The following is a 23,304-nucleotide window of genomic DNA, read 5'->3' as shown; positions in this document are numbered from 1 at the left end:
AATATCTAGGCACTCATCTGTTGAACATTAATATCATCGCCTCCTTTATTCATGCCTACAAGAATGGGCATATTTTTCTTAGTTGTTGTGGTGATTCGTGGGGATTGGGAGAGAGAGAGAGAGAGAGAGGTATGGTTGAGAGGAAAAAGTCACTACTGGCTGCCACCAGTTTTCTATTTATATTAACTTCATAAAAGAATCAGAAATTACAAGTATGCCCCTGGCGGTATATCCTAGAATCAGAATAATAAGAAAAAAGAAAGAAGAAAAAAACAGGTAACTATAACTATCCAACAGCCTACTAACAGCAGCAATAAAGTAACAATTAAGTAAGCCTTACAACACTCCCCCTCAAGTTGGGCTGAAGAAGTCTATCATGCCTAGCTTGTCACATAACTCATTGTGCCGCGAGCACGGAAGCCCCTTTGTAAGGACATCAGCAAGTTGTTCCTTGGAGTTGACATAAGGGATGCAAATTTCCCCTTTTTCCAGTTTCTCCCTTATGAAGTGCTTATCCACCTCAATATGCTTGGTCCTCTCATGTAGGACTGGGTTGCTGGCGATGCTTATTGCAGCCTTGTTGTCACAGTAAAGGGACATAGGACTATGAACAACAACTCCAAGCTCCCCTAGAAGGTTCTTTAGCCAAAGGACTTCAGCCACCCCATGTGCCATAGCTCTATATTCAGCTTCAGCACTTGACCTTGCTACCACACTTTGCTTCTTGCTCTTCCAGGTCACCAAATTTCCTCCCACAAATGTGCAATACCCACTAGTGGACTTTCTATCATCCATAGCTCCTGCCTAATCAGCATCTATAAAGACTTCCACCTTTAGGTTATTGTGTTTACTGAATAGTAAGCCTGTTCCTGGATATTACTTCAAGTATCTAAGGACTCTCTCTATTGCCTCCATGTGTGGCTTCTTAGGAGAGTGCATAAACTGGCTTAGGACCCCAACGGAATAGGCAATGTCTGGACGGGTCATGGACAGATAAATCAGCTTTCCCACTAACTTCTGGAACTGCTTTACATCTTTCAAAGGTTCACCAACATAGTCACCTAGCTTGTTGTCCACATCCATAGGAGTATCTGCCAGCCTTGCACCTAATTTACCTGTATCCCGTAATAGATCAAGGGTGTATTTCCTTTGGGAGACAAAGATACCCTTTTTTGAGCGGGCAACTTCAATCCCAAGGAAATACTTCAAAAGTCCTAGATCTTTCACTTCAAATTTAGATGCAAGGAATTGTTTCAAGTTCTGTATCTCTGAGCTCCAACTTCCTGTAATGATGATATTGTCTACATACACTATCAATACAGCAACCTGTTCCTAACATCTCTTCACAAAGAGTGTATGATCAGACTGACATTGTTTGAATCCCATCTCTTGAACTACCATGTGAAACTTACTGAACCAGGCTCTGGGAGACTGTTTTAAGCCATAGAGAGACTTTCGTAGCTTGCACGCCTTATTTTCACTCCCCTTGGCACAGAATCCAGGAGGTTGAACCATGTATACCTCTTCTTTCAAGTCACCATTCAGGAAAGCATTCTTTATGTCCAGTTGATGCAATTCCCAGTCAAGATTAGCAGCTAAGGACAGGAGAACCCTAACTGAGTTCATCTTAGCCACCGAGGCAAAAGTCTCATCATAGTCAACCCCATATACTTGTGTGTACCCTTTGGCCACTAGTCTTGCTTTGTACCTTTCAACTGTTTCATCTGCCTTGTGCTTAACTGTGAACACCCATTTGCACCCCACGAGTTCTTTCCCCTTTGGAGGATCCACCAATTCCCAAGTCTGATTTTTGTGGAGGGCATTAATCTCCTCCTTCATGGCATCTACCCATTCAGGGCATTTTAAGGCTTCTGCAACATTTTTGGGAACAAGGATGCAATCAACTGCCGATAGGAAGGCTCGGTACGAGGGGGAAATGTGGTCATAGGGAACAAAGTGGGTAATGGGGTGTTTGCTAGTGCAAGACCTGACTCCCTTTCGTTGGGCAATAGGAATGTCAAGGTCATCAATAGTAGGAGTAGGGTTAGGGGGTGGACTTACCTCCTAGGAGTCTGATGATGTCAATTGCTCAGTGTTTGGTTGCTCCACATCTATATCACACTACTGATCTCTCCGACGTGTACGTTGGAAGACACGGAAGGGAGTAAGGTCCGGAATAGAAGGAAGAGATACTTGAACCTGTTTCTCCTCTTCCACACTACGACTCTCTCCCTGAGTAGGGAAGAATGGCTCGAACTCAAAGGACACATCCATAGACACAAAAAAATTACGACTAACTGGATCAAAGCACCGATACCCTTTTTGAGAAGAGGGGTACCCCAAAAAGACACAAGGAATGGACCGAGGGTCTAACTTACCTCGGGATGGAGACAAATCATGGACAAAGGCCCAACAATCAAAGACTCTCATGGGGATGGAAAATAAAGGAGACTGAGGGTACAACAACTGATGAGGGGCCATGTAGTTCAGTACTCTGGAGGGCATGCGGTTGATGACATACACAGCTGCAAGTATAGCATCCACTCAAAACCTTTTTGGGACATTCATGTGTAACATCATCCCGCGGGCTACCTCAAGAAGGTGTCAATTTTTCCTTTCTGTAACACCATTTTGTTGTGGTGTTCTGGTGCATGAGCTCCTATGAATAGATCAGTGGGAAGCAAAGAACTCATTGAGCTCCCCATGGAAGTATTCCTTCGCATTATCAGATTGGAAGATTTGTATTTCAACATGGAACTGCGTAAACACCATCCTCTAGAAGTCTTTCACTATCTTTGGAACTTTGTCTCTGCTACGCATAGGAATTACCCATGTATAGAGAGAGTAATCATCGATCAATGTAATAAAGTACTTATATCCGCCCTCAGAGATTACATTGGTAGGCCCCCATACATCAGAATACACAACATGAAAATGAACATTTGATCTTTTATTACTTGAGTGAAAAGTTGTTCTACATTGTTTGCTCAACTGACACGTTTGACACATGAACTCTGACACTGAACATGACTTAAATAAAACTGGAAACAAAGATTTTATTATTTCGAAAGAAACATGACCTAAACGGCTATGCCACAAGAAAATTTGACTCTTATTTGACTGACTATGCGACTCTGAGGATGACATCAAGAGACCAGCTTTGTTGTCGAGAATGTAATGCTACTAATTGAAAAACACATGAGTCAGCAAAAAATGTCACACTACAATTCAAGGAGCTTGTAATGCTACTAATTGAAAGCAAGTTTATGGGAAGCTAAGGAACATGCAATACACAATTCAAGTTAAGACTATGGGGAAGGGATATTGATCCTTGGCCTGCAATGGAAGAAAAAGAGCCATCAACAAGTCTCACTCTATCCCTTCCTAACAAAAGGCTGTAAGACTGGAATAAGTTAGGCTTACCGGTCATGTGGTTGGAGGCCCCTGAGTCAATGATCCAAGGGGAATCTGTGGGAGTGACATGGAATGCAGAAGCCATATTACCTGAAGTAGATGCAAATGAAGTAGAGGGACTACCAGTGACTGAGCTATCCATTTGCCGCAAGGTCCTACCATAAGATTCCAGGTGCTCTCTGAAAGAATTCAATATATCCTCCTTGGGTCAGACTTATTAGGGTGGTCCCGGGTACTACCGGCAACTTGAGTATCTTGGGTTGCCACATGCGCTGTGCTCATTTTCTTCAAATGACCTTTACCCTGTTCTTGATTCTTTGCTGCCCACTTGGGTTTCCCGTGGATGTCCCAACAAGTGTCACGTGTATGTCGTGAACGCCTACAGTGGGTACAGAACAGCTTATCTTTATCATCTGCCTTTTTAAGGTCACTTTTCTCTCCCATGGTGATATTATTCATTGCAGCCAAGGCAACTTGTTGCTCCCCCTCAGCTGTAACCATCACATTCCGCCTGCTTTCTTCAAATTGGACAAGGGAGTATACCTCGTGAACCGTAGGCAACTCTTTGCTTCCTAGGATCTGCACCCTCAACGGTTCATATGGGTTCCGTCCCAACAAGAAAGCAAACACCCATTGCTGAGAGACCAGCTTCTTGTAGGCCTTAGCATCATCATCATGCTTCCACTCTATGGCCTGATAATGGTCCAACTCCTTCCATATGGAGGTAAGGGCTGAATAGTATGAAGACAACCTACAGTTTCCCTGTTTACATGTTGAGGATTCAGCTTGCAACTGGTAAACCTTGGCATAATGCCTTTGCTCAGAATAGGTAGTTCTAGCCTATTCCCAGATCTCACTGGCGGTGTCTACCCACATAAAATTCTTTTTCACATTAGGTTCCATGGCTATGAGGAGCCAAGACATCACCATACTGTTTTCTTGGTCCCACCTATCATGTTCAGCTGTCTCACCATTGGGTTCTTTCACCCTTCCATTGATGTAACCAGCTTTACCCCTTGCCGTTACATAGAGTTTTACACTCTTAGCCCACTCCAGGTAGTTCAGGCCATTTAAAGGGGTAATTGGCATGGGAAAAACCATGTTTTCACCTCCCATACCCACTATGTTGTGGGTTGGTGTAGCCCCCGATGAAATTAATTCATGACTTGCCATCGAATACTACTGAAAACCAGTCCAAATACCACCGAACAACACAGCCGCCACAATCAAAATGTGAGCAACTCAGGGTTTACTCCTAGAATGTGAGCAAAAGAATCATTAAATACTGCTGAAAACAAAGGGAATACTACTGAGAACAAGGGGTTCAGTCAACACAACGTCCAAACAAAACAATAAACCAGTCCGGTAATCGGTTCAGCACCACCGATACAGACATTACAATCGGTCTGACTGTAGTTCACACACTCTAATCATCCAACGTCCAAACAAATAACTATATAATCAAGGCTTGAGCCCTACGCACCATCGGCCAAAGAAGGTTGAGACAAACTGAAACAAAAAAAACACACCTGTTCAGCACTTGTACGAAGGTGCTAATCTGAACTTGACTTCACAGCATCGAATAGAGAATTCTGCACCAGCATCACCCTTCTCCGACTAGGGTTTCCTTGCTATTATGGCCAAGAAAAAAAGAAATCACAAAAGCTGCCGCCAGAAACTGCTAGGGTTTCCGCAGAAACAGCCACGTCCAAACACTTTTTAAGAATAGGGCAGCAGGGATTGTAGGTCTTTTTCAACCCAGAAAACCTGCTCTGATACCATGTGGTGATTCATGGGGATTGGGAGAGAGAGAGAGAGAGAGAGAGAAAGAGAGGAAGAGAGAGGTACGGTTGAAAGGAAAAAGTCATTACTGGCTGTCGCCAGTTTTCTATTTATATTAACTTCATAAAAGAATCAGAAATTACAAGTATGCCCCTGGCAGCATATCCTAGAATCAGATAAATAAGAAAAAAGAAAAAAGAAATAAACAAGTAATTGTAACTGTCCAATAGCCTACTAACAGCAGCTATAAAGTAACAATTAAGTAAGCCTTACAACAGTTGTCTACTTGACATGTGCCAAAGGAAATGCAAGACTTTTTTCCCCTAATCTGAAAGCCAAGATTTCTAACATCTAAGCACATTCTCGATAGTAACCATGAGCATTTAAAACAAAAAGAAGCTGGATAATGAATAACAAAATCACCTTTTGCATCTCCTCATCAAGTCCTTTTCTTTCGCGTTCATTTAGTGCTTCCAGCTTAGCCAGTTCTTTCTGCCGTTGTTCGAGATTTTTTCTCCGATAATCCAAACTGTCCCTCAATTTATCACTCTCTTCAATAATTCTACGAGTATGATTGCGTGCTATGCGGTACAACTTTCTCCTTTCTAACAAAGAAATAAAAATGGAATATGTAAAGACAAAGAATATAAATATACATGGATACATGAGGATGAAATAATTATGCAGAGCGAAAAGCCAAGGAAAGGGAAATCACATTCATTCTTTCCTCTAGATTTGTAGTCTTTTTTTGTAAATAACTGAATGAATTTCATTCATTTTTTAGAACGATCTTTTTTTTATCAGCAGAACAATATTTTTTTATAAATAACTGAATGAATTTCATTGAAATGAATCACCAAACTCCTCACCAAGGAGAGAAGCAGGCCGAAGAGTACATGATATCTCTTGACAAATGGATATATAAAACAATAAAAACGATAACAAACTTTTACAGATTACAGTCCGGCCCTGGGCAACCCCATTCTAGGTGTTCTCCCCCCCCCCCCCAAACCCCAGTTCTTGCCAATGAGTCTGCATCTACCAACATATTAACACTCCTAGGAAGGAGCTCAAAGTGACACTTAGAGAATGAACCAACCTCATCAACAGCCTAAATTCCCATTGTGTCTAATCCTGTGGCTTCATCCAACTGATAACAGTTTGACAATCCCTTCACTTCCACCTCCCTCAACCCCTGCAATCTCATCAACCCTTGAATTAGAGCCAATATTTCAGCCTTCAGAGACTTTTCCTAACTAGCTAGGACTGAGAACCCAACTATTGCGTTACCACTTGATCTCTTATTACACCCACCCCCCACACCAGACATCCATGGATTTCCTAAGCAACAGCCATAAAAGTTGAGTTTCAACACCCCTGCTGCTGAAAGGGACCACTCCATTCCCCTTTGCTGCTTCCAAACTCAAACCCCAGCAACAGTTTGCCACTCCCTTAGGATATCATTCAAAGTGACACCTTTAAACTCTTCACATGTCATCAACTGAGTGGTGGCCACTTGGTACGTTAACTGGGTAGTCCCAGAGGATATGCGGATTCGAGTCCCGCTATTACCACCTGCCTTCGAGAGTTATTAATGTGTTGTGTTAAATACCAAAAAAAAAATAACTCTTCACATGTCAATGCCAAATGTGCAGCCCTAATCCTTGTGAGTTCACTTAATTACTCCACTTTCCGGTACCTCTTTTCAAAGATCCTCCAAAGCCCCCATAAAACTAGGGGTGTATACGGATCGAATTCGAATTATATCAGGCAATATCTGAATTTGAATCCAATTAGAAAATTCAATATCCGACAGATATTGAAAATTAATATTCGAATTCGACTGATTGATTATTTTAGGTAATTAATAAGCATAGTTGTCAAGACAACGTCTAGGTGACAAGGCGTCCTTGGAGGCTCACCTTGCCCAGTCGCCAAGCAGTTTTGCATATTGTCTTATAAAATACTTTTATATTGTTATTTTTTTGAGATTATAATTATAAAAGACATTATTGAACAAAAACATTCATTTTTTGTGCTTATAAACTAATTTTTTTTTATTATTTAATTATTTGTTTGGGTTTAATCAAAACAAACATTGCTAACTGCTGTATTGAATCCTCAAAGACTTCAAAATCCGAACCAATAAGGGAAGAACTTAAATTTTGTCTAATCAACATATTTTACTTAAATATGTCTAGTCAACCCCTATACTTTTTGAATTTTCTTTTCTTTCTTCTTTTTCTTCTCATAAATATTTTGATTTTCTAGACTTAAACATGAAGTTTATAGTTTTCTTATGAAAATTATAGATAGTTATTAAGCAAAGATGGTTATGGAACCTAGGCAAATACCCTAGGATATGTGGTTTTTACTTAAAAAAATCCATCACCAAGGCAACTAAGCGACAAGGCACCCCCTGTTGCCTAGCCTTGCCTTGGCACCTTGAAAACTATATTAATAAATATATAAAATAAATATTTTATTTATATATAAATAAATAAAATGTTTGTATAATTTAATTATCATATATAAATTATATAAAATATTTAAATATTTTATATATTATATATAAGAATTAAATAATCGGTCAAATTCAGATATTTATCAAATTGAATCCGGTCATATTCAAATTTGATTCTATTATGTCGAATCTTCGAAATCATATTTTTGAATACCATTGACAGCCTTACATAAAACTGCACCCCATACACATTGCCATAGAATCTGTTGCCTCTAGGTAGAACCACTCATCAAGTAAAATTGCCCTTAACAAATAGAATTCCACATCCTCTAATCATTACCCAAAGGAGACAGGTTGACACTTGACACCCTGAATTTGTCAATTCCAAATCCTAGACAAATCCATTCCCATCCTACATCACCATTTCAACAATTGGTCTATTTTTGAAATTGAATAGCTTGTAAATTCTTGGCGTGAAGAGGAGAGTAATTCAGAGCATTTAAGTAGAGGCCATGTGGCTCACCAAGAGGAGAGGTTATTGGAAAATGAAAAAGGAGTTGAGCTTAGTTCAATTAAAGAAGATGAAGAGTTGTGTCAAGTAGGGGTTTAAATGGTATTCAAAAATGCGAGTTCAAATTTGAGATTTGACATAATCGAATCAAATTCGGATTATTCAAATACTATTACCAGTCAAATTCAAATAACACATTTTTACCGATTAATTTATTGAATCGAATTCGAATAGCACTCAATTTGATTCGATAAATATTCAATTCAATTATAGCCATTGTAACCATATAAGTTGTACTTACAATAAATGATGATTGTAATTATATTCGTATTAAATACATTAGTATATTATTATTTTTTTTTTTGAAAAGGTAACATAAAGTAGTGTATTGATTATCAAATAGTATAAAGTTCTGTACAAGAGGCTGTACAAATTCTGCATTAAAGACCCTCCCCAAAAAAAATTCACCCTCAAAAAAGAACCGGAACAAAACACATCTTTAAAAATATCAGAAATAGACAACCAACTCCTCAGCTCTTCTGCTACAAAGTTAATCACCCCAGTCTCAGTCTTGGCTTTCTGCTCAAAAATCCTGATGTTCCTTTCTAACCAGATTGCCCACAAGACTGCAGCTGGAATAACAGACCACACTTGCCTCCCTTCTTTGGACATTCCTTGGACTCGCCACCCATGTAATACGGAGGAGATTGATTCTGGCCAGCACCAACTCAGATTTACAGCTCTAAGAAAGTTCTGCCACACCACTGATGCGAAGCCACAATTAGTGAAAAGTCTGGTAACAAATTGCAAAGAGGACAAGTCACATCTGACAGGCTGAAACCCTTCCTTATCAGCATTTCCTTGGTGAGGCATTTTTCTTTTGCAGCCACCCACAAGAAGAATTTAATTTCCAATGGAGCTGAAGTTTTCCAAATGGCTTTGGAAGGGAAAGGCTGTCTGTTATTCCCCAACAGCCCCAAATAGAAAGACTTGACAGTAAAACACCCAGATTTTGACCACGACCAGCATCTGGCATCCTCAGAAAGCAGGTCTGGATGTTGGGCTTGGAGCACAGAAAACAATTCTACCACCTGATCCAGCTCCCAATTATTAAAATTTCTTCTAAGAGCAGGAGCCCAGACTAGAGTACCACCCTTCTGAGCAAAGCAACCTGCAACTGAAACCAGGATGCCTTCAGCTGCAGAAAACAATAAAGGAAACCCCTCTTTTAAAGAGAAGTCACCACAACAAGGGTCCAGCCAGAATTTCAGTCTGCTGCTTTTCCCAACTTTGTAAGAAATGCCTTTGATGAAAAGAGAGTAAGCTTTGTAAATGCCTTTCCAGATGCTACACCCATAGGACTGCTGAGACCCACCTGCATCCCATCCACTATCATTGAAACCATATTTTTCAGCGATTAACACTCTTCATAATTCATGAGTTTCACTTGAGAATCTCCAGAACCACCTTACCAAGAGTGCTAAATTGAAGCGTTTCACCTTCCTAATTCCAAGCCCACCTTGAGAAAAAGGTTTGCAAATCTCGTCCCAATTTACCAAGCGGTACTTCAAGGAATCCTTCCACCCTAACCACAGGAAATCCCTCATCTTTTTTTTTTTCAATTTTCAAAGCCACCTCAGAAGGCATTAAGAAAAGAGACATGAAGTAGGTCGGCGGGCTGACTAATACCAACTTACCCCCTTTGGAAAGATATCTAGCTCTCTAAGAAGCTAGTTTCCTGTCAACTCTTTCCTAGAATAGGGTTCCAAATACTACTTGAGTTACTCTTTGCCCCTAAGGGAAGGCCACGATACGAGGAAGGAAACTGCTTGTTTTGCACCCTAACACATCATCCAACTCTTGAAGCTTTGAAATGTTGCCAACTGGCAGCATCTCACTCTAAGAGAAATTGACTTTCAAACCTGAAACCACTTCAAACCAGCACAGTGGAAAGCGGAGATTAAGAACCTGGTTCGAAGAAGCCTCACAAAAAAATAAAGTATCATCTACAAAAAAGAGATTCTTGAACCACCAGGACAAACCTCAACACCACCAATCAGACCTAAATCTGAAACTCTCTCTGTCAACTTACTTAGCCCTTCCATGACTAATAAAAACAACAAAGGTGACAGAGGGTCACCTTGTCTTAGCCCTCTCGAACTTCTAAACTTGCCTTTAGCTGCCCCATTGACAAGGATTGAGAAACAAGGGGTGGTGACACAAACTTTCATCCAGTTTTTCCACTTCTGACCAAAATGCAATCTGTCCAACATGTAATCTAGATAGGCCAAACTAACATGATCATAAGCCTTCTCTAGGTCCACTTTACAAACCAAACCTTCCTTGCACCTTGAATTATTTTATTAAAGCACAACAAATGATAGCTTTTGAAAACTTTCTTTTTAATACTATTTTAATAATAAAAGAGTTGAATGATGACAAGCTATTGTAGAGGCTATGATGATTTCTCGAATAAGAGGCATGCCTCGTTAATTATCTCCAACTTTGTTAATATTGTTTTAATATTTTTTTATCAAAAGGCGCTTGTCTCATTTATTATATCTTACTTTTTGCATTTGAATCATTTCACCTTTACTATTCACTTTCTTCTTCTTTGGTTCAAGTCTGTGCATTTCTTTTTTGTTCTTCTCCGGTTCAAGTCTATGCATGTTGCAAAACTGAATATGAAGATCGACAATCTCTTCATTGCAGATCACACCAATAGTGATCTTTCTATGCTTGTTGCAGAACACGCCAACATAGCAATACAAAATAGATGGCTATCGTTCAAAAACATTTTTTTTAATTTGTATTTTCTTTTTGTTTCTTGGAGGTTGGATTAATAGAGAATAAGAAAAAACTTCAACCAGGTTTTTTCTTCTTCGTCTGGTGAAGTTGGAGAGATTGACATTAAATTTTTTTTCGAATTCAAATCGAAATCGAATATTTGATTATTTAGATGAATTCGAATTTGGTGTAGTGTTTTCAAAAATTGTCGGATATTGAATTTAATTCGAATATTTATTTATTTAATCAGTATCAAATTTGAATCAAGCCTGATTTGATTCAAATTCGCTCCGTTTACACCCCTAGTGTCGAGATCGTAGGAGGGAGGGAGGGAGGTTTAAGTGGGGTCCACTTGTTGAAATCAAAAGGTATCAATGGCAGGTCCAGTTCTCATTTTGACAAGTTAAAGAGTTTTGAAGAAGAGTAGCTTTGAATGATAAAAAACTCTCAAGGAGACGGTTACATCGATTAGATTTGGCAAAGGAAACGGGAGCAACGACAATGCAAAAGAGTGGATTTGGGTGATAAATAAGTATGAGAGCTCATGAGGTAAGAAGACTACTACGAAACCTGTGGATTTTAAGGTTAAGGACAAGAGTGATCGTGTCGAGGTTTTTGAGGATCCTTGTTTTGGGCTGCGGAAACATAATGATCACAACTTATCTTTGTGCTTTGAGCATTGGCCATCTCACAATGGGGAGATCCAAGCAAGTGGTCCCGACCTGGCCATGCCTTAGGACTTGAGAGATGGTTTGACTACTCGGGTTGCGGCTTTTGGAAGGGATGACAATGTGGTTAGTTCAGGGGAGATAGTGGATGCTGGTGAAGTTTCAAGTGAAGTGCCTATCGATGTCACAGAGAAGGTTAATGAGACTTGTTTGGAAGAGGTTCGCCAACTTCAGGCTCAAGACTCTTAACTTTGCCCATTCTAAAATCGAGGAGGTGACGATTGGTAGGAGAGGAGTCGACCTGGATCGAAAAAGGGGGGAGATAGAGGCGAAGAGGTCTGCTGACATTGAAAGTGTTGTCCCAGGACCCAAAATTTTCTCATGTAGTGCATGTAACTGAAGTATTCTCACAACTGAAGGATGGTTTAGTGGGGGCAGGGCCTACAAATAAATACAAGAGAGTCTTTAAGAGAAAAGGGAGAAAGTCAAAGGTGCTAAAGTCTGAGTCAATCTGTGGGAAGGCTCATGTTTCTATTGAAGACAATCCCAAGTTTGGGACTCTAGGTTTCAAAGGGAAAGAATGGGAGAGAATCTGAATCTTGAGATGACAGTTCAGAAGTTATCCTCCGGGGATGAGAAGTTGAGGCAAGGGAGAGTGCAAATTAAAGACATTGTCAATAGAGGTGTGGAGGCGGGCAAGGGCCTTGGGCTGTTCTTCTAGGAGGAGAGAAGTTTGCTAGAAAATCTTTTCAGTAGTTTGAGAAAAGGAGGGAAGAGAGATCTAAGAAGGTCATAGTAGGTCAAGGAGGAGAAATTTGGAATGAGGATGACACAGGAAAGTAAGGAGTCTTTGAAGAGGAGGATTAGGGTTATCTTTTGGGGGTCTATGATTTTAATTCTGTTATGGTTTGCTTTTTGGTTTTGTCTTGTAATGAATGTTTGCTTGTGGGTGGTTGCTCTAAGCTTTTGGTGGTCTTGGAGTGTTTGGTCTTGTAGGTTTAGTGGTGTTCTTCGGTTTGTGTCTGTTTTCTCTCAGGTGATTTCTGATCACATTTCCCCTTGCACTTTCTTTTTTTTTTCTTTTAATAAAATCTTTTTCTTTATCTTTCAAACAGTGTTTTAAAAACGCAAGGTGCAGGGGCCAAGGCAAGGTGAGCACCTTTTTGAAGCAAGGCGCAAAAATAAAAAAAAATGCTAAAAAATAATAAAAAAATAGAAAAGTCAAAAAATGCCAAAAAATATTAAACATAATATTAATAAAAAACTTTAAATTTTAAAATAAATGTTTTAAAAAAAACTAATATCTGAAATTCAAATACATAATCATAACATATAAAGCATATTCAAATGTGAATTTAAAAATAAAATCAAATATATAAAACATTTTTAAGCATGTAAAACCCACAATATCTTTTTTTCCTCAATTGCATTACTTAAAGTAGCTAATGTGATGTAAAACATATTACATTCCTGATTCTATGAGCCATCTTTGTGCCATGCCCCTCGAGGCAAACCCAAACAAGTCCATGTTAGGGTCCTAACTTCTTAGTTCTCACAAAAAAAATAATGATTTTATAATTTTAATTGTTTTTTAAGAAGATATTTTAGTAGGATGAATGAATGAACAACATTACCAAATAGGGGGTTCTTGAAGCTTTGAGGGGCGTGGCATGGGGGGTCCGTGGGCTCTGCCCCCGGCCCAGCCGCTTGGTTCAAACAAAGCAAAAAAAGCAATAAACTTTCAAAAGGTGCATACCTGGGCTGAGGTGCAAGGCGCATTAGGTGTACCAGGCATGCACCTTTTGAAAGGGCTACGCCTAGGACCTAGGCGAGGTGCCTACCCTAAAATGTGCCTGGTCTGTGTGCCTAGGCGTGCCTTTTAAATCACAGCTTTCAAAAGTAAATTTTAGGATAGGGTTTCTTTTAATAAAATCTTTTTCTTTATCTTTCAAAAAAGTAAATTCTGGGATAGGATTTGGCAGAAAAGAGAATTTCCCCACCAAATATCCTCCCAAAACCTTATCCCATGTTCAGGGATGGCATCATATCTTATATTGAAGGTTTTGAGCAAGGAAATGAAGGAGGAAGAGAAGAAAAGATAAACAGATTAGAGAATGGGGTGGCTGCTCATATCTGTCCAGCCCTTATTTGATATTTAAATCTAGATTTAAAACATTGTTAAAGTACAGGAATGTCCCTCATTAGGTGGGCAAAGCTTAAAGATTCAAAAACAAATGAATCCCAGGCCCACTCAACTCAATAAATAACATAAAGAAATAATACAATTAGAAGCCCAATCCGATAGTCCTACGTCCTACAACACTCACCATCAAGTTGAGCACAGATCTCTATCATGTTCAGCTTGCCCAATAATTCATGAAATCTTCTCTTTGGCAATCCTTTGGTAAAAACATTTGGCCAATTTTTTTTCCAAAGGGAAAGTAGGGAATGCATAAATCTCCTAAGATGATCCTTTCCCAAACAAAATGTCTACCAATCTCAATGTATTTGCTCCTATCATGCTGAATATGATCGTTTGCTATGTTTATAGCAGCTAAGCAGCTTGATTGTCACAGTACAAATTTGTGGTAAAATTAGGAACATGCAACACAAACTTCAGGGTGAGATCCTTCCTAAGGGTAATTCTCCCTTTCCAAAAATAGTAGAAAGAGAGCTATCAGCAATTCACTGTATACTGATCAGAAATAATTATGGGTGAGTAATTGGGTATGTTCTACCCAGAACCGAATGGAACCAACCTCAAGCCAGCCTCAAACCGACCCTACCCGATTTGTTACCGGGTTGGATCCAGTTCCAAATTCTTGGAACTAACCTCCACCCAGGCCAATTCCAGGGACTGGGGGCTTACCCTACCCAAATCAACCCAAATAACAGGCCTTGATTGGCCTTGGCTGACCTTGGTGGGACTGGCCTTAAACTGAACTTGCCTTAAAATAAATCCCAAAATACTTTGAGGATGTGAAGATTTGAACCTAAGAACTCATGTTTACAAAGATCATGGTCTCACTTGATGACTTGACCATTCAGCTACTTGAATTGATAACGTTCTTCAATTTAACATTTCAATGTGTATAATATGTAATGTAAAAGGTAACATTTACAAGATTTAATTATAATGATAAATTTTGAACTATATATTGTTATTACTGAAAATCAAATGTAAACATTTTATGATTGTGATTTCTAATCAATAATATATATTTATAGTTGTTGTTAGGACTGATATTAGTGTCTTATCAGGGGTACTCTTGTAATTTCCCCTCTTTATTTTAAACACCCTTATATAAGTCAGTGAGGGCACCACCACTAACACTTCTTGGCAAACATTCTCTTCTTTTCTTTGCTGTTTCTCTCTTCCATTCTAGATGGCATCAGAGCAGGTTTGACATAAGTTTGAGGCTTAAGTGGATCTTTAATCCTCTTCTTCTTCTCTGTTCTCTGTGGAAAGGACTGAAACTTGCCAAATCTGAAAAGGTTCTGATCAGGTAAGGAGTTTCCTTACTATTCTTTTTTTTTCTTTTGGTCGTAGGACCAAAAGAGTGATTATTTGGGTGTTTCCCACTTAACCTGTGATGGGGTTTTGAGTTTGTGGAGAGGTAGCTCTCAGTTATTACTGATTGTGTAGTCTGAGATCCAATTGGCCTTAGGTTGTGACTAGTTTTATGGATCTCTAACAAAGTTTCTGATTAAGTGGTCTGTGATATGTTGTGTTGGGTGTTCAAGAAGTCCTTCATTCAGAACATTGATCATTTAGAGGTGTATGGTCTGTGAGATCAACTGTTGGGGCTGTTTCTTTCCTTTTTTGGGCCTGGTGATGTTTGAAACTGGTGCTTTACTGCTGTTCCTATCTTCTTGAAAAAAGTTCTTGTGATACAGTTGTTAGAAGTGTATTGTACCCTGAGTAATTGGTGTGGCAAGGTTTCTTGAGGCTGTTAACAGAGAATCAGTACTGGTTTTCCTTCCTTTTTGGTACTGTTAGTGGGTGTAACTGGGTGGTTTTTGGTGTGACTGTTTCTTGGCTTGATACAGTTGTTACAGGTACTCGACATGTTGACATTTGTACCAAGTTGGGAATGATAGATATATACAAGCCAACTTGAGGGGGAGAGTTGTTAGGACTGTTATTAGTGTCTTTTTTCTATTAAGTTGTAATCATGGGTACTCTTGTAATTTTTTTTGAAGAGTAAAATAAAATTCATTAAACAAAGAAAAAGGAATACAACAGGAAGGTGATAAGACATCACCCGAAGAGGAAACAAACCCAAATAACCAACAAAGATCTCAAGAGTCCCAAACTAAAACCCATAAAACCACAGCTGACAACACTTGAAGCTTTTCTCAAACCAATCTCAAGCACAATACAAAAAAAAAAAAAAAGCCCGAAACCCCATGCGAGCAAAAGCAACCAAACCCACACCTAACCAGAAACTTAAACCCTCCTTTCTCCACGACCAAGACCTCAATCTTCCACTACGAACTCATCCTCCCGACTTGAAATATCTTCATCCCACCACTTGTCACCTTATCAATGGGTTTCTTTATTCATTTTATCTTCCCTTTTTCCTTCTTTCAAACTCCTTAAAAGCCCTTCTAGCAAACTCCTCACCACCCCAAAAAGACAAACCCAAGCTCTTTCCAATCGTGACCTCTCTACCCACCAAATTCTGAAGGGTCCCACTCCCTGTCCTATTATCAATGCCCCTGTCATTTTGTATTGTCTTGCTCTTACCATAAGCAGAGTTGTCAACATTCAGATTGTTCCTTCTGTTGCTCCTCTCCTGAATGGGAAGACACAGGCCGGCTTCACACCATTGTTCCCCTATTTTCAATGCCAGATGACCTGCTGCCTCTTAATTTTTTCCTTTTATAAACCCATTTGTAATTTTCCATGGGGCCTGTCCCTGCCAAGCCAAGTATTAGCCTGGAGAATACCTTTGTCACATGCACTGCATTAAGAGTACGAGATTTCTTATTGATCGCCTCGCTCATCTGGTTCTTTTCCTTTTCATCAATCTTCCTCCTACGGCCCAGATCAACCCCCAATCTTCCTGTCGTCACCTCTTCAGATTTAAAGCCATCCTCTTTGTAACTCCCATCCAGGTTCCCCACACCTTCTCCACCACCGGTTTCCCCTTTGTCCTTATTCTCATTATTTCTCATTTGTTCATCACCTATAGAGACAAACCCTTCTCCAATCTCCTTCTCTCCCCCCCCCCCTCCATCCTCTGTAAACCCGGGGAAGAATCTCACCCAAAGTCACCACACTTTCCAAAGTCCAGTATGCACCCATCTGAAACTTCAGTCGCAACAAAATCGCAAAGAGCAATGGCACCTCTGTCACCCATGGCACAGCTATCAGGCTCTTTATCCTCTAAAATCCTAGGGCTGCTTGCATGACCTATGCTTATTTCTCCAACAAAACTCTTCTTTGCCGCTTTTGTCATACTTGACAGTCACCCATATCCACATTTCTCCCTTGCTTTTTCTGCTCTCGTTTGAAGCACTTCTCAACACCAACCCTCTTCTCTTGAACTTTGGCTGTTAATAATTAAGGCCTTTCTCTTGTAATCTCTGATATTCCTCCTCTGAATTTTCTTACTTCCCTTAGCTGATTCACCACTATGAGCCTCATCTCCGTCAGTACCTGAATTAAGTTGAGACGCAGTGTTCAGACTACTCCCCTGGATGGAGGAAGACGATGATAGATGAGGCAACTTGTCTCCTACCGAGTCGCACACATGTCTTTCCCTATGAGACACGTGATTTCTCAAGAAGTCACATAATCCCCTGTTTCTGAGCCGACCGGGCCCTTCATCCGGTTCCAATTTTTTACCTCAAACTGGTTATGGCCACCTTCCTGAGTACTTACAGCTATGTGACTCCAAGACTTTTGGTGGCTTGGCACCTTCCTGAGTACTTACAGCTATGTGACTCCAAGACTTTTGGTGGCTTGGCACCTCCCAAAATAACCTCAGCGAAAGACTTTGCACCTAACTCAATTAAATTTGAGTTGCCAACTTTATTGTGCACTTCCTTTCCGTTAGGCCCACGTGCCACCGCTACAGCTTCTCTAGAAATTTGGTCAGTAACCTTTGAAACGTTATCTGTCCTATCACCTCCATGTATAACCCATTCCTCTAGAAGGTCATCGTCTTCAACTTTGAACATTTCACCCATAGAGAGGTTTCAGCTTCCAACAACACCCAGACCTTCAACCAGAGACCATCTGCGAGTAAACTGATGCATCTAGGAACATCTTCATGCTTCACACCTGCAAATTAGAGTCTCGCGGTGTGCAAATCTTGAAAATTATAAGCAATCAGTGCTCCGCCCAGCATCTGCAACAATCTTTCCATGGTTTCCTTATTCCACAGGTTAAAGGGGAGTCCTTAATCTCAAGGTTAACAACTGAGATGGGTACCCGAATACAAGATACATGCCAGACCTCCGCCTTTACCAAGCCATCTGGGTGTCCACCGTTTCAGACATAAATATTTCAACAGCTTCGTCAAAACCAGATAACACCACCTTTGAATCATTGAAAGGCTTGATACTCACATGACCCTTAAACTAAATCTCTCCACAATCACCTCCAAGATCCTTCCCCAGTCAGTAACTCTTTTGTCTAATGATAAGATCACATTTTTCTCCCAGGCTCCTTTCTCCAATTCCAGATACATCCTCTGATTCTGGAAGTATAACAGATGATAGCTTTTGGGATTTCTTTTTTTTTTTTTTAATTTTGCCTCCTTTCACTGTTTCCTGAAGCTTTGCTCGTCAGAGGCCACTGGAGCACAGCAGTAATTTGAATTTTGTCTTTCTTCCAGAATGAACAGGAACTCCTGTAATAAAAAATAAATCTGCAAATAGGCACCACCCTGTTCCCTTTTTTCCTTCCGGTACACAACTGTTTTCTGTTACCACCGAACGTCTCCACAATCGTTACAAACCATCCCTTCAAATTCTTCTTTATTTCTGCTTCAAATTTATTATCAGCTACTCTCATTGAGCTTCTCCAACCTTGTTTTTATGGAGAAAACACTGTTCCATCCATGAAACCCTTCAGCCATCCAATCGCCTCCTCTGACACTAAGATGGTAGCTCACTTTTCCTCACTGATTTTTAAAATCCACCTTCCATTGATTCTTTCTACTTCAAAACAGAATTTCTTAGCTTCGACATTCGTTTCTCTCCTCCATTTCACTGTTGAGGGGGGTTCATCTTCGTCTACAAGTCCAACTTCCATCTTAACAAGATAATGATCAGAATTGGCTCATGTGGCTGACAAGGAATATGTTGGTTTCTATAGAATGGGTGGGGAGATCAGCAAATGCTATGGCTGATGCGTTAGCCAAGCAAGGGGTAAATAGGGAAGAAATGTTTTGGGCTCAACAGTGACTTCTGTAATTTATTTTAGTGTACTTATAAGCTTCTAGGAGGGGCTGCAGCCTGCACGTCTCCAGGGGGGGTTGTACGAAATTACACTTCTAAATCAGGTTATGAATTAATAAAATTTTACTATTACTCATAAAAAAAAGTCAGTGAGGGTGCCACCACCGACACTTTTTGGTAAATATTTTGTTTTATTTGATGTATCTCTCCTCCCTCCTCTCTCGTAGCTTATAGTTTCAAAAACCTGGTACTAACCCCTATAGAGTAGGTTCCATTGTGTGTATGGAAAAGCATCATGAAATTCAACCAGGAGTTCAGGAGTTTAATGAGTTTTAGGGTGGGAGCTGGGACTAGGTTGAGGAGTTTAGTGAGCTGGGACAACCCAATTGATGAATTCTAATGGAGAGAGTAGAAATATAATTTTTTTATGAGTAAAAAGAGTAGAAATATAATTATTGACAAATAGTCTTAAAATAACAAATAATTTGCACCTTACATATTCAGGTTAAACCTAAAGAAATTTTGAAACTTTCCCTTCATGTAGCCAAAGACCCAAAATATAATTATTGTTTCAAAATATTGAAGCTACCTGGCTTTTAAATCTGGATACCAAGGCATCTGTTCATACCTTAGAAATACTTTGGAATTTCACTAACATTGCAATATTTCCAATTTAATATATATATATATATATATATATATATATAATAAAAGACAGAGAGGCTGATCCAATTACACACACAAAAAAAAAAGACTAGGGCACTGGTGGCTAGTACTTGTGCAGGCAAAAAGTTGTAGTAGTGAATGATATTGAATATGACAATTAGCAGTTCAGATGGCAGGAAGATAGAGACTCAAACAGAGGGTGAAGAAAGAGAAATTGCAAAATTATGAAATCCAACCACAATTATCTTAAGACCTTAATATACAGTTCTAGTAGGAAAGCACCTACTTCTGTCACATGGAGGAATCCTTTGGCCAATCACTTTGTAATGAGCATTCTTTGAGTAACAATAGGAGTCAAACTTTCTTTTTCTTTAATTTAGAAGCAAGAAAAGAGGGTTATGTTTAGAACACAAGGTAAGTTTCAGAAACAGAATTTGTATACCACGATTAAATATGGGTACTATGAACAATGGGGAGTTTCTTTTGGCCATGTGCATTGCATGCATGCATGTATGTATTTTTGCAGGGCAAAAGAGGATGGGGAAACAAACCTTCATTGTATTCTTGGTGTAACCTTTCCTTCTCTTCAACCAACCTACTCAGGGACATACTCTTCTCATTGCACTTGGATTGCAATTCATCTATATTTTCATTTGTAACATCAAGTACATTGGTTAAGCTTGCTACCATACTATTCTCTTGCTGTGTTTTTTCTTGGACAATGCTAGAAATGGTTTTCAACTCTCCCTGGTTGCGGAGATAATCCCCAATTGGCCCTTCTGAATTATAATCATCTACCCGTGCAAACCATCCATAAATGTTTGATCCATGATGCATCCTCTGCTCACTCCACTCCTTTTTACCATGATGATCAGTTTCAAAATCTTTCTCAAATTCCATCGCATCCCTGAATCCTGTCCATTCTTTACCAAAATCTACTATGGCAAACATAGTATGGTCTTGTTGGCTCCATGAAGTCTGAACCGATAAAGGTCTATATTTAGAAAGTTCTTTTGCAAGCCAATTTGCACTTCCACTCGCTCTGCCTTCTTCATTCTGCTTGGCCAAAATGTTAACCACAATTCCAGTCCAAGGCCAAATGTACAAATCACCATGTTCAGGATGCTCGGATGGTTTCAGTTCAGTGACAGGCTGTGATGGGCCCGGTGCATCAGCTAGGTCTATTTCCAAGTATTTTGCCAATGCAAGGTGGTTTGCCTTTTGTTTTGCACTTCTATTAGATGAACCTTTACCAACTCCAGAAGCATGTTGAAGGAGATCTTTGTAACGATAATCTTGTTTCTTCCTCCCCTTACAGAAGGGACATCTAAAGGCAACATCTGAATACTTCACTTTGTGCATTCCAGCCTTCAGTTGTTCATAAGGCTTGTCTTTGTAGTCATTGATCTCGGATTCACTTATATCAGAGTCTTCTTCAGAATTATATTCCATCAGATAAGATAAACGTGTTGCAACAACAATTTGGAAAATCCAACTTGTAAGAAGAATGACAACTCAGAGAAAACCAAGATTCGTTAAAAGGAGTAGCTTCCAACTACAAGTTATTTTAGATGACAACCTGAGCATTAATAAGGGAAAAACAAAGTGACTATCAGAATTAGAAAAAGGTAAGTAACGAGTTGAAGGATAACACATTAAGCATCACAATAAGAAGCATCAATTGAACAAGTTGAAGAAGCATTTCAATCTCACTGACATGAATCATGAATGCATTAACCATGTTACTGGGATAAAATGGTTTTTAGAATAGTTTTAACTTGAAGGTACAAATTCTTGGGTTTTTTTTCTTTTGATAGATCAGATAATTCTTGGAAGTCAGATGGTTTTGGAGAGAATAAAGAATTTCTAGTCTGAAATATAAGCTTTCAGGGTTTGATCTCAACCTTTGAGAAAGGCTTGAGACAAGAGTTGAAACCAATCATACAATGATACAAAGCATTAAAGGTAGACATGTGCCTCCACATGCCATGTGAAATAGTGATGGATGAATGCATATAAAAAGGAGAATTTTGTAAGACGAGCTACGTTTTACATAACTAGAATGTTGAAATATCAAGAATTGCAATGTTTAAACATGTAACAGAATAAGCATACCAGGATAAGGATGTTGAAAGGGGCCACTGCTTGGTGTAGTGGTAAAATCTCGGGACTTGCAAGTGTAAGAATGTGGGTCTGAGTCCAAGAGCGTCCACTTGGTGCCCAAAAAAAAAATGCCAAGGGATAGGACTGTATCCAGTATACCCCTATAGCTAGGACCAACAATGGGTATTAGCCTTAGAAAGGAATACAAATATAAAAAGTAAAACAACACTAAAATAGAACATTCAAGTAAAGTTGAAAGATATCCCCTAAAGAAGAAAAGAAGATGATCAAGACGATTTAAACATGTAAAACCAAAGCTCCAGTATCAGATAAGGCAAGTTTTCCCCCATCTCACAGGTCGAAATTTTCCAAACAGGCAAAGGTCTTAAAAAATAATTTGGATATAGAAATGTTTCAATGACAGAAATGGTGATTTGTAGTTTGTTAACAGTTGAATGTTCTAAAATATAAAGGATGTAAATTACGGTAGCGAAGATGTATGTGAAAATGTCAGACTAGAAGATGATAACAACGTATAGATCAAATATGATAATCTAACCAAAATTTGAGAAGAGAAGGTCAAATCCCGTAGAAACTAATTAAAAGAAGGTATGAATAGGCATAGCTAGCAAAAATGAGTGCACTAGAGGATACCGTCAAGAAGCTTTCACTGCATAAATTTACACCGACTAAATCATACTTGTCTCATATATTTTATCAAAAAGTTTGCCAGCATTAGGCTCAATTTGGAAGGAGCACAAATACAAATATGTAGAGTGCAAAACCATGTATTTTCTATTATTTTGTATGTATTTGTATCGTACATATTTGTATTTGTATTTGTATTCTTTCCAAACTGAGCCTTAAGAAAAAAAAAACAAAAGACAACGCAAACATGGCTGAAAGGCTTCTCCCGAAGTAATTAATAAATTATTTTTACCCAACCAACACCTGGGCATGCAAGTAGATTGTGAAGTTACAACAACTAAAAGGGTTTCTAAGCTTATCAATCAACTAAAAGGGTTTCCAAGCTTATTGACAAAAAAATGTATACAAAAAGAAGACCTCAAACAGATGATCTATCTCGCATCTTTTTCTAACCGAAGAGAACATTTCTTAAAGAAAGCGAAAGAAACGTGAGGACTTTATGGACTATTAGATTCAGAGAAAACACAGTGAATACTGAATAGTAAAATCACCATGCATTGCAAAAGAAGAGCTTGAAACGCTAAAAGGAAGGAAGCGAGAGAATACAGTAAAGAAATGTAGAAAAGAAAACCCAAGAAGCTTGTGAGAGAGGATGCTGAAGAGCTAGAGTGCCGCTGCCGCGTCTGCTCCGACTACTTCCAACGGGACGACGGTGTCTGAGAAAGAGGAGCAGAGTAAAGCTTCCCAAGAACCAGCAGAGTTCAAGAGAAAATCAAACCAAGTGCCATGTGGGTCCGGTCACACTAATGTTGGACTGTCGGAGTATTATCTGACCAATTTCACGCCTC

The 23,304-nt window shown here is 39.3% G+C and overlaps 1 protein-coding gene across 6 annotated transcripts in view; it reads right to left on the bottom strand.

Moving 5' to 3' along the window:
- The window catches only part of LOC148869651 (factor of DNA methylation 1-like), a 62,919-nt gene extending 39,615 nt beyond the window's left edge, over positions 1-23,304 (bottom strand). For 2 of the 6 annotated variants that reach the window (XM_088973516.1, XM_088973519.1), the window contains exons 1-4: positions 23,063-23,252; positions 21,821-21,969; positions 20,257-21,284; positions 5,620-5,801 (exon numbers count right to left, since the gene is read on the bottom strand). In XM_088973516.1, the coding sequence (XP_088829642.1) occupies positions 5,620-5,801; positions 20,257-21,157 (1,083 nt within the window). In that variant the 5' untranslated portion in view covers positions 21,158-21,284; positions 21,821-21,969; positions 23,063-23,252. Of the gene's footprint in view, positions 1-5,619; positions 5,802-20,256; positions 21,285-21,820; positions 21,976-23,062 lie in introns of all 6 variants that reach the window. The other 4 variants (XM_088973517.1, XM_088973520.1, XM_088973515.1 and 1 more) reach the window with 3 other exon arrangements.

The sequence above is a fragment of the Nelumbo lutea genome, chromosome 2, assembly GCF_056320005.1.
Source record: "Nelumbo lutea isolate HS-2025 chromosome 2, American lotus-T2T, whole genome shotgun sequence".
Taxonomy (NCBI): domain Eukaryota; kingdom Viridiplantae; phylum Streptophyta; class Magnoliopsida; order Proteales; family Nelumbonaceae; genus Nelumbo; species Nelumbo lutea.
This window is presented reverse-complemented; position numbering and strand designations above follow the sequence as displayed.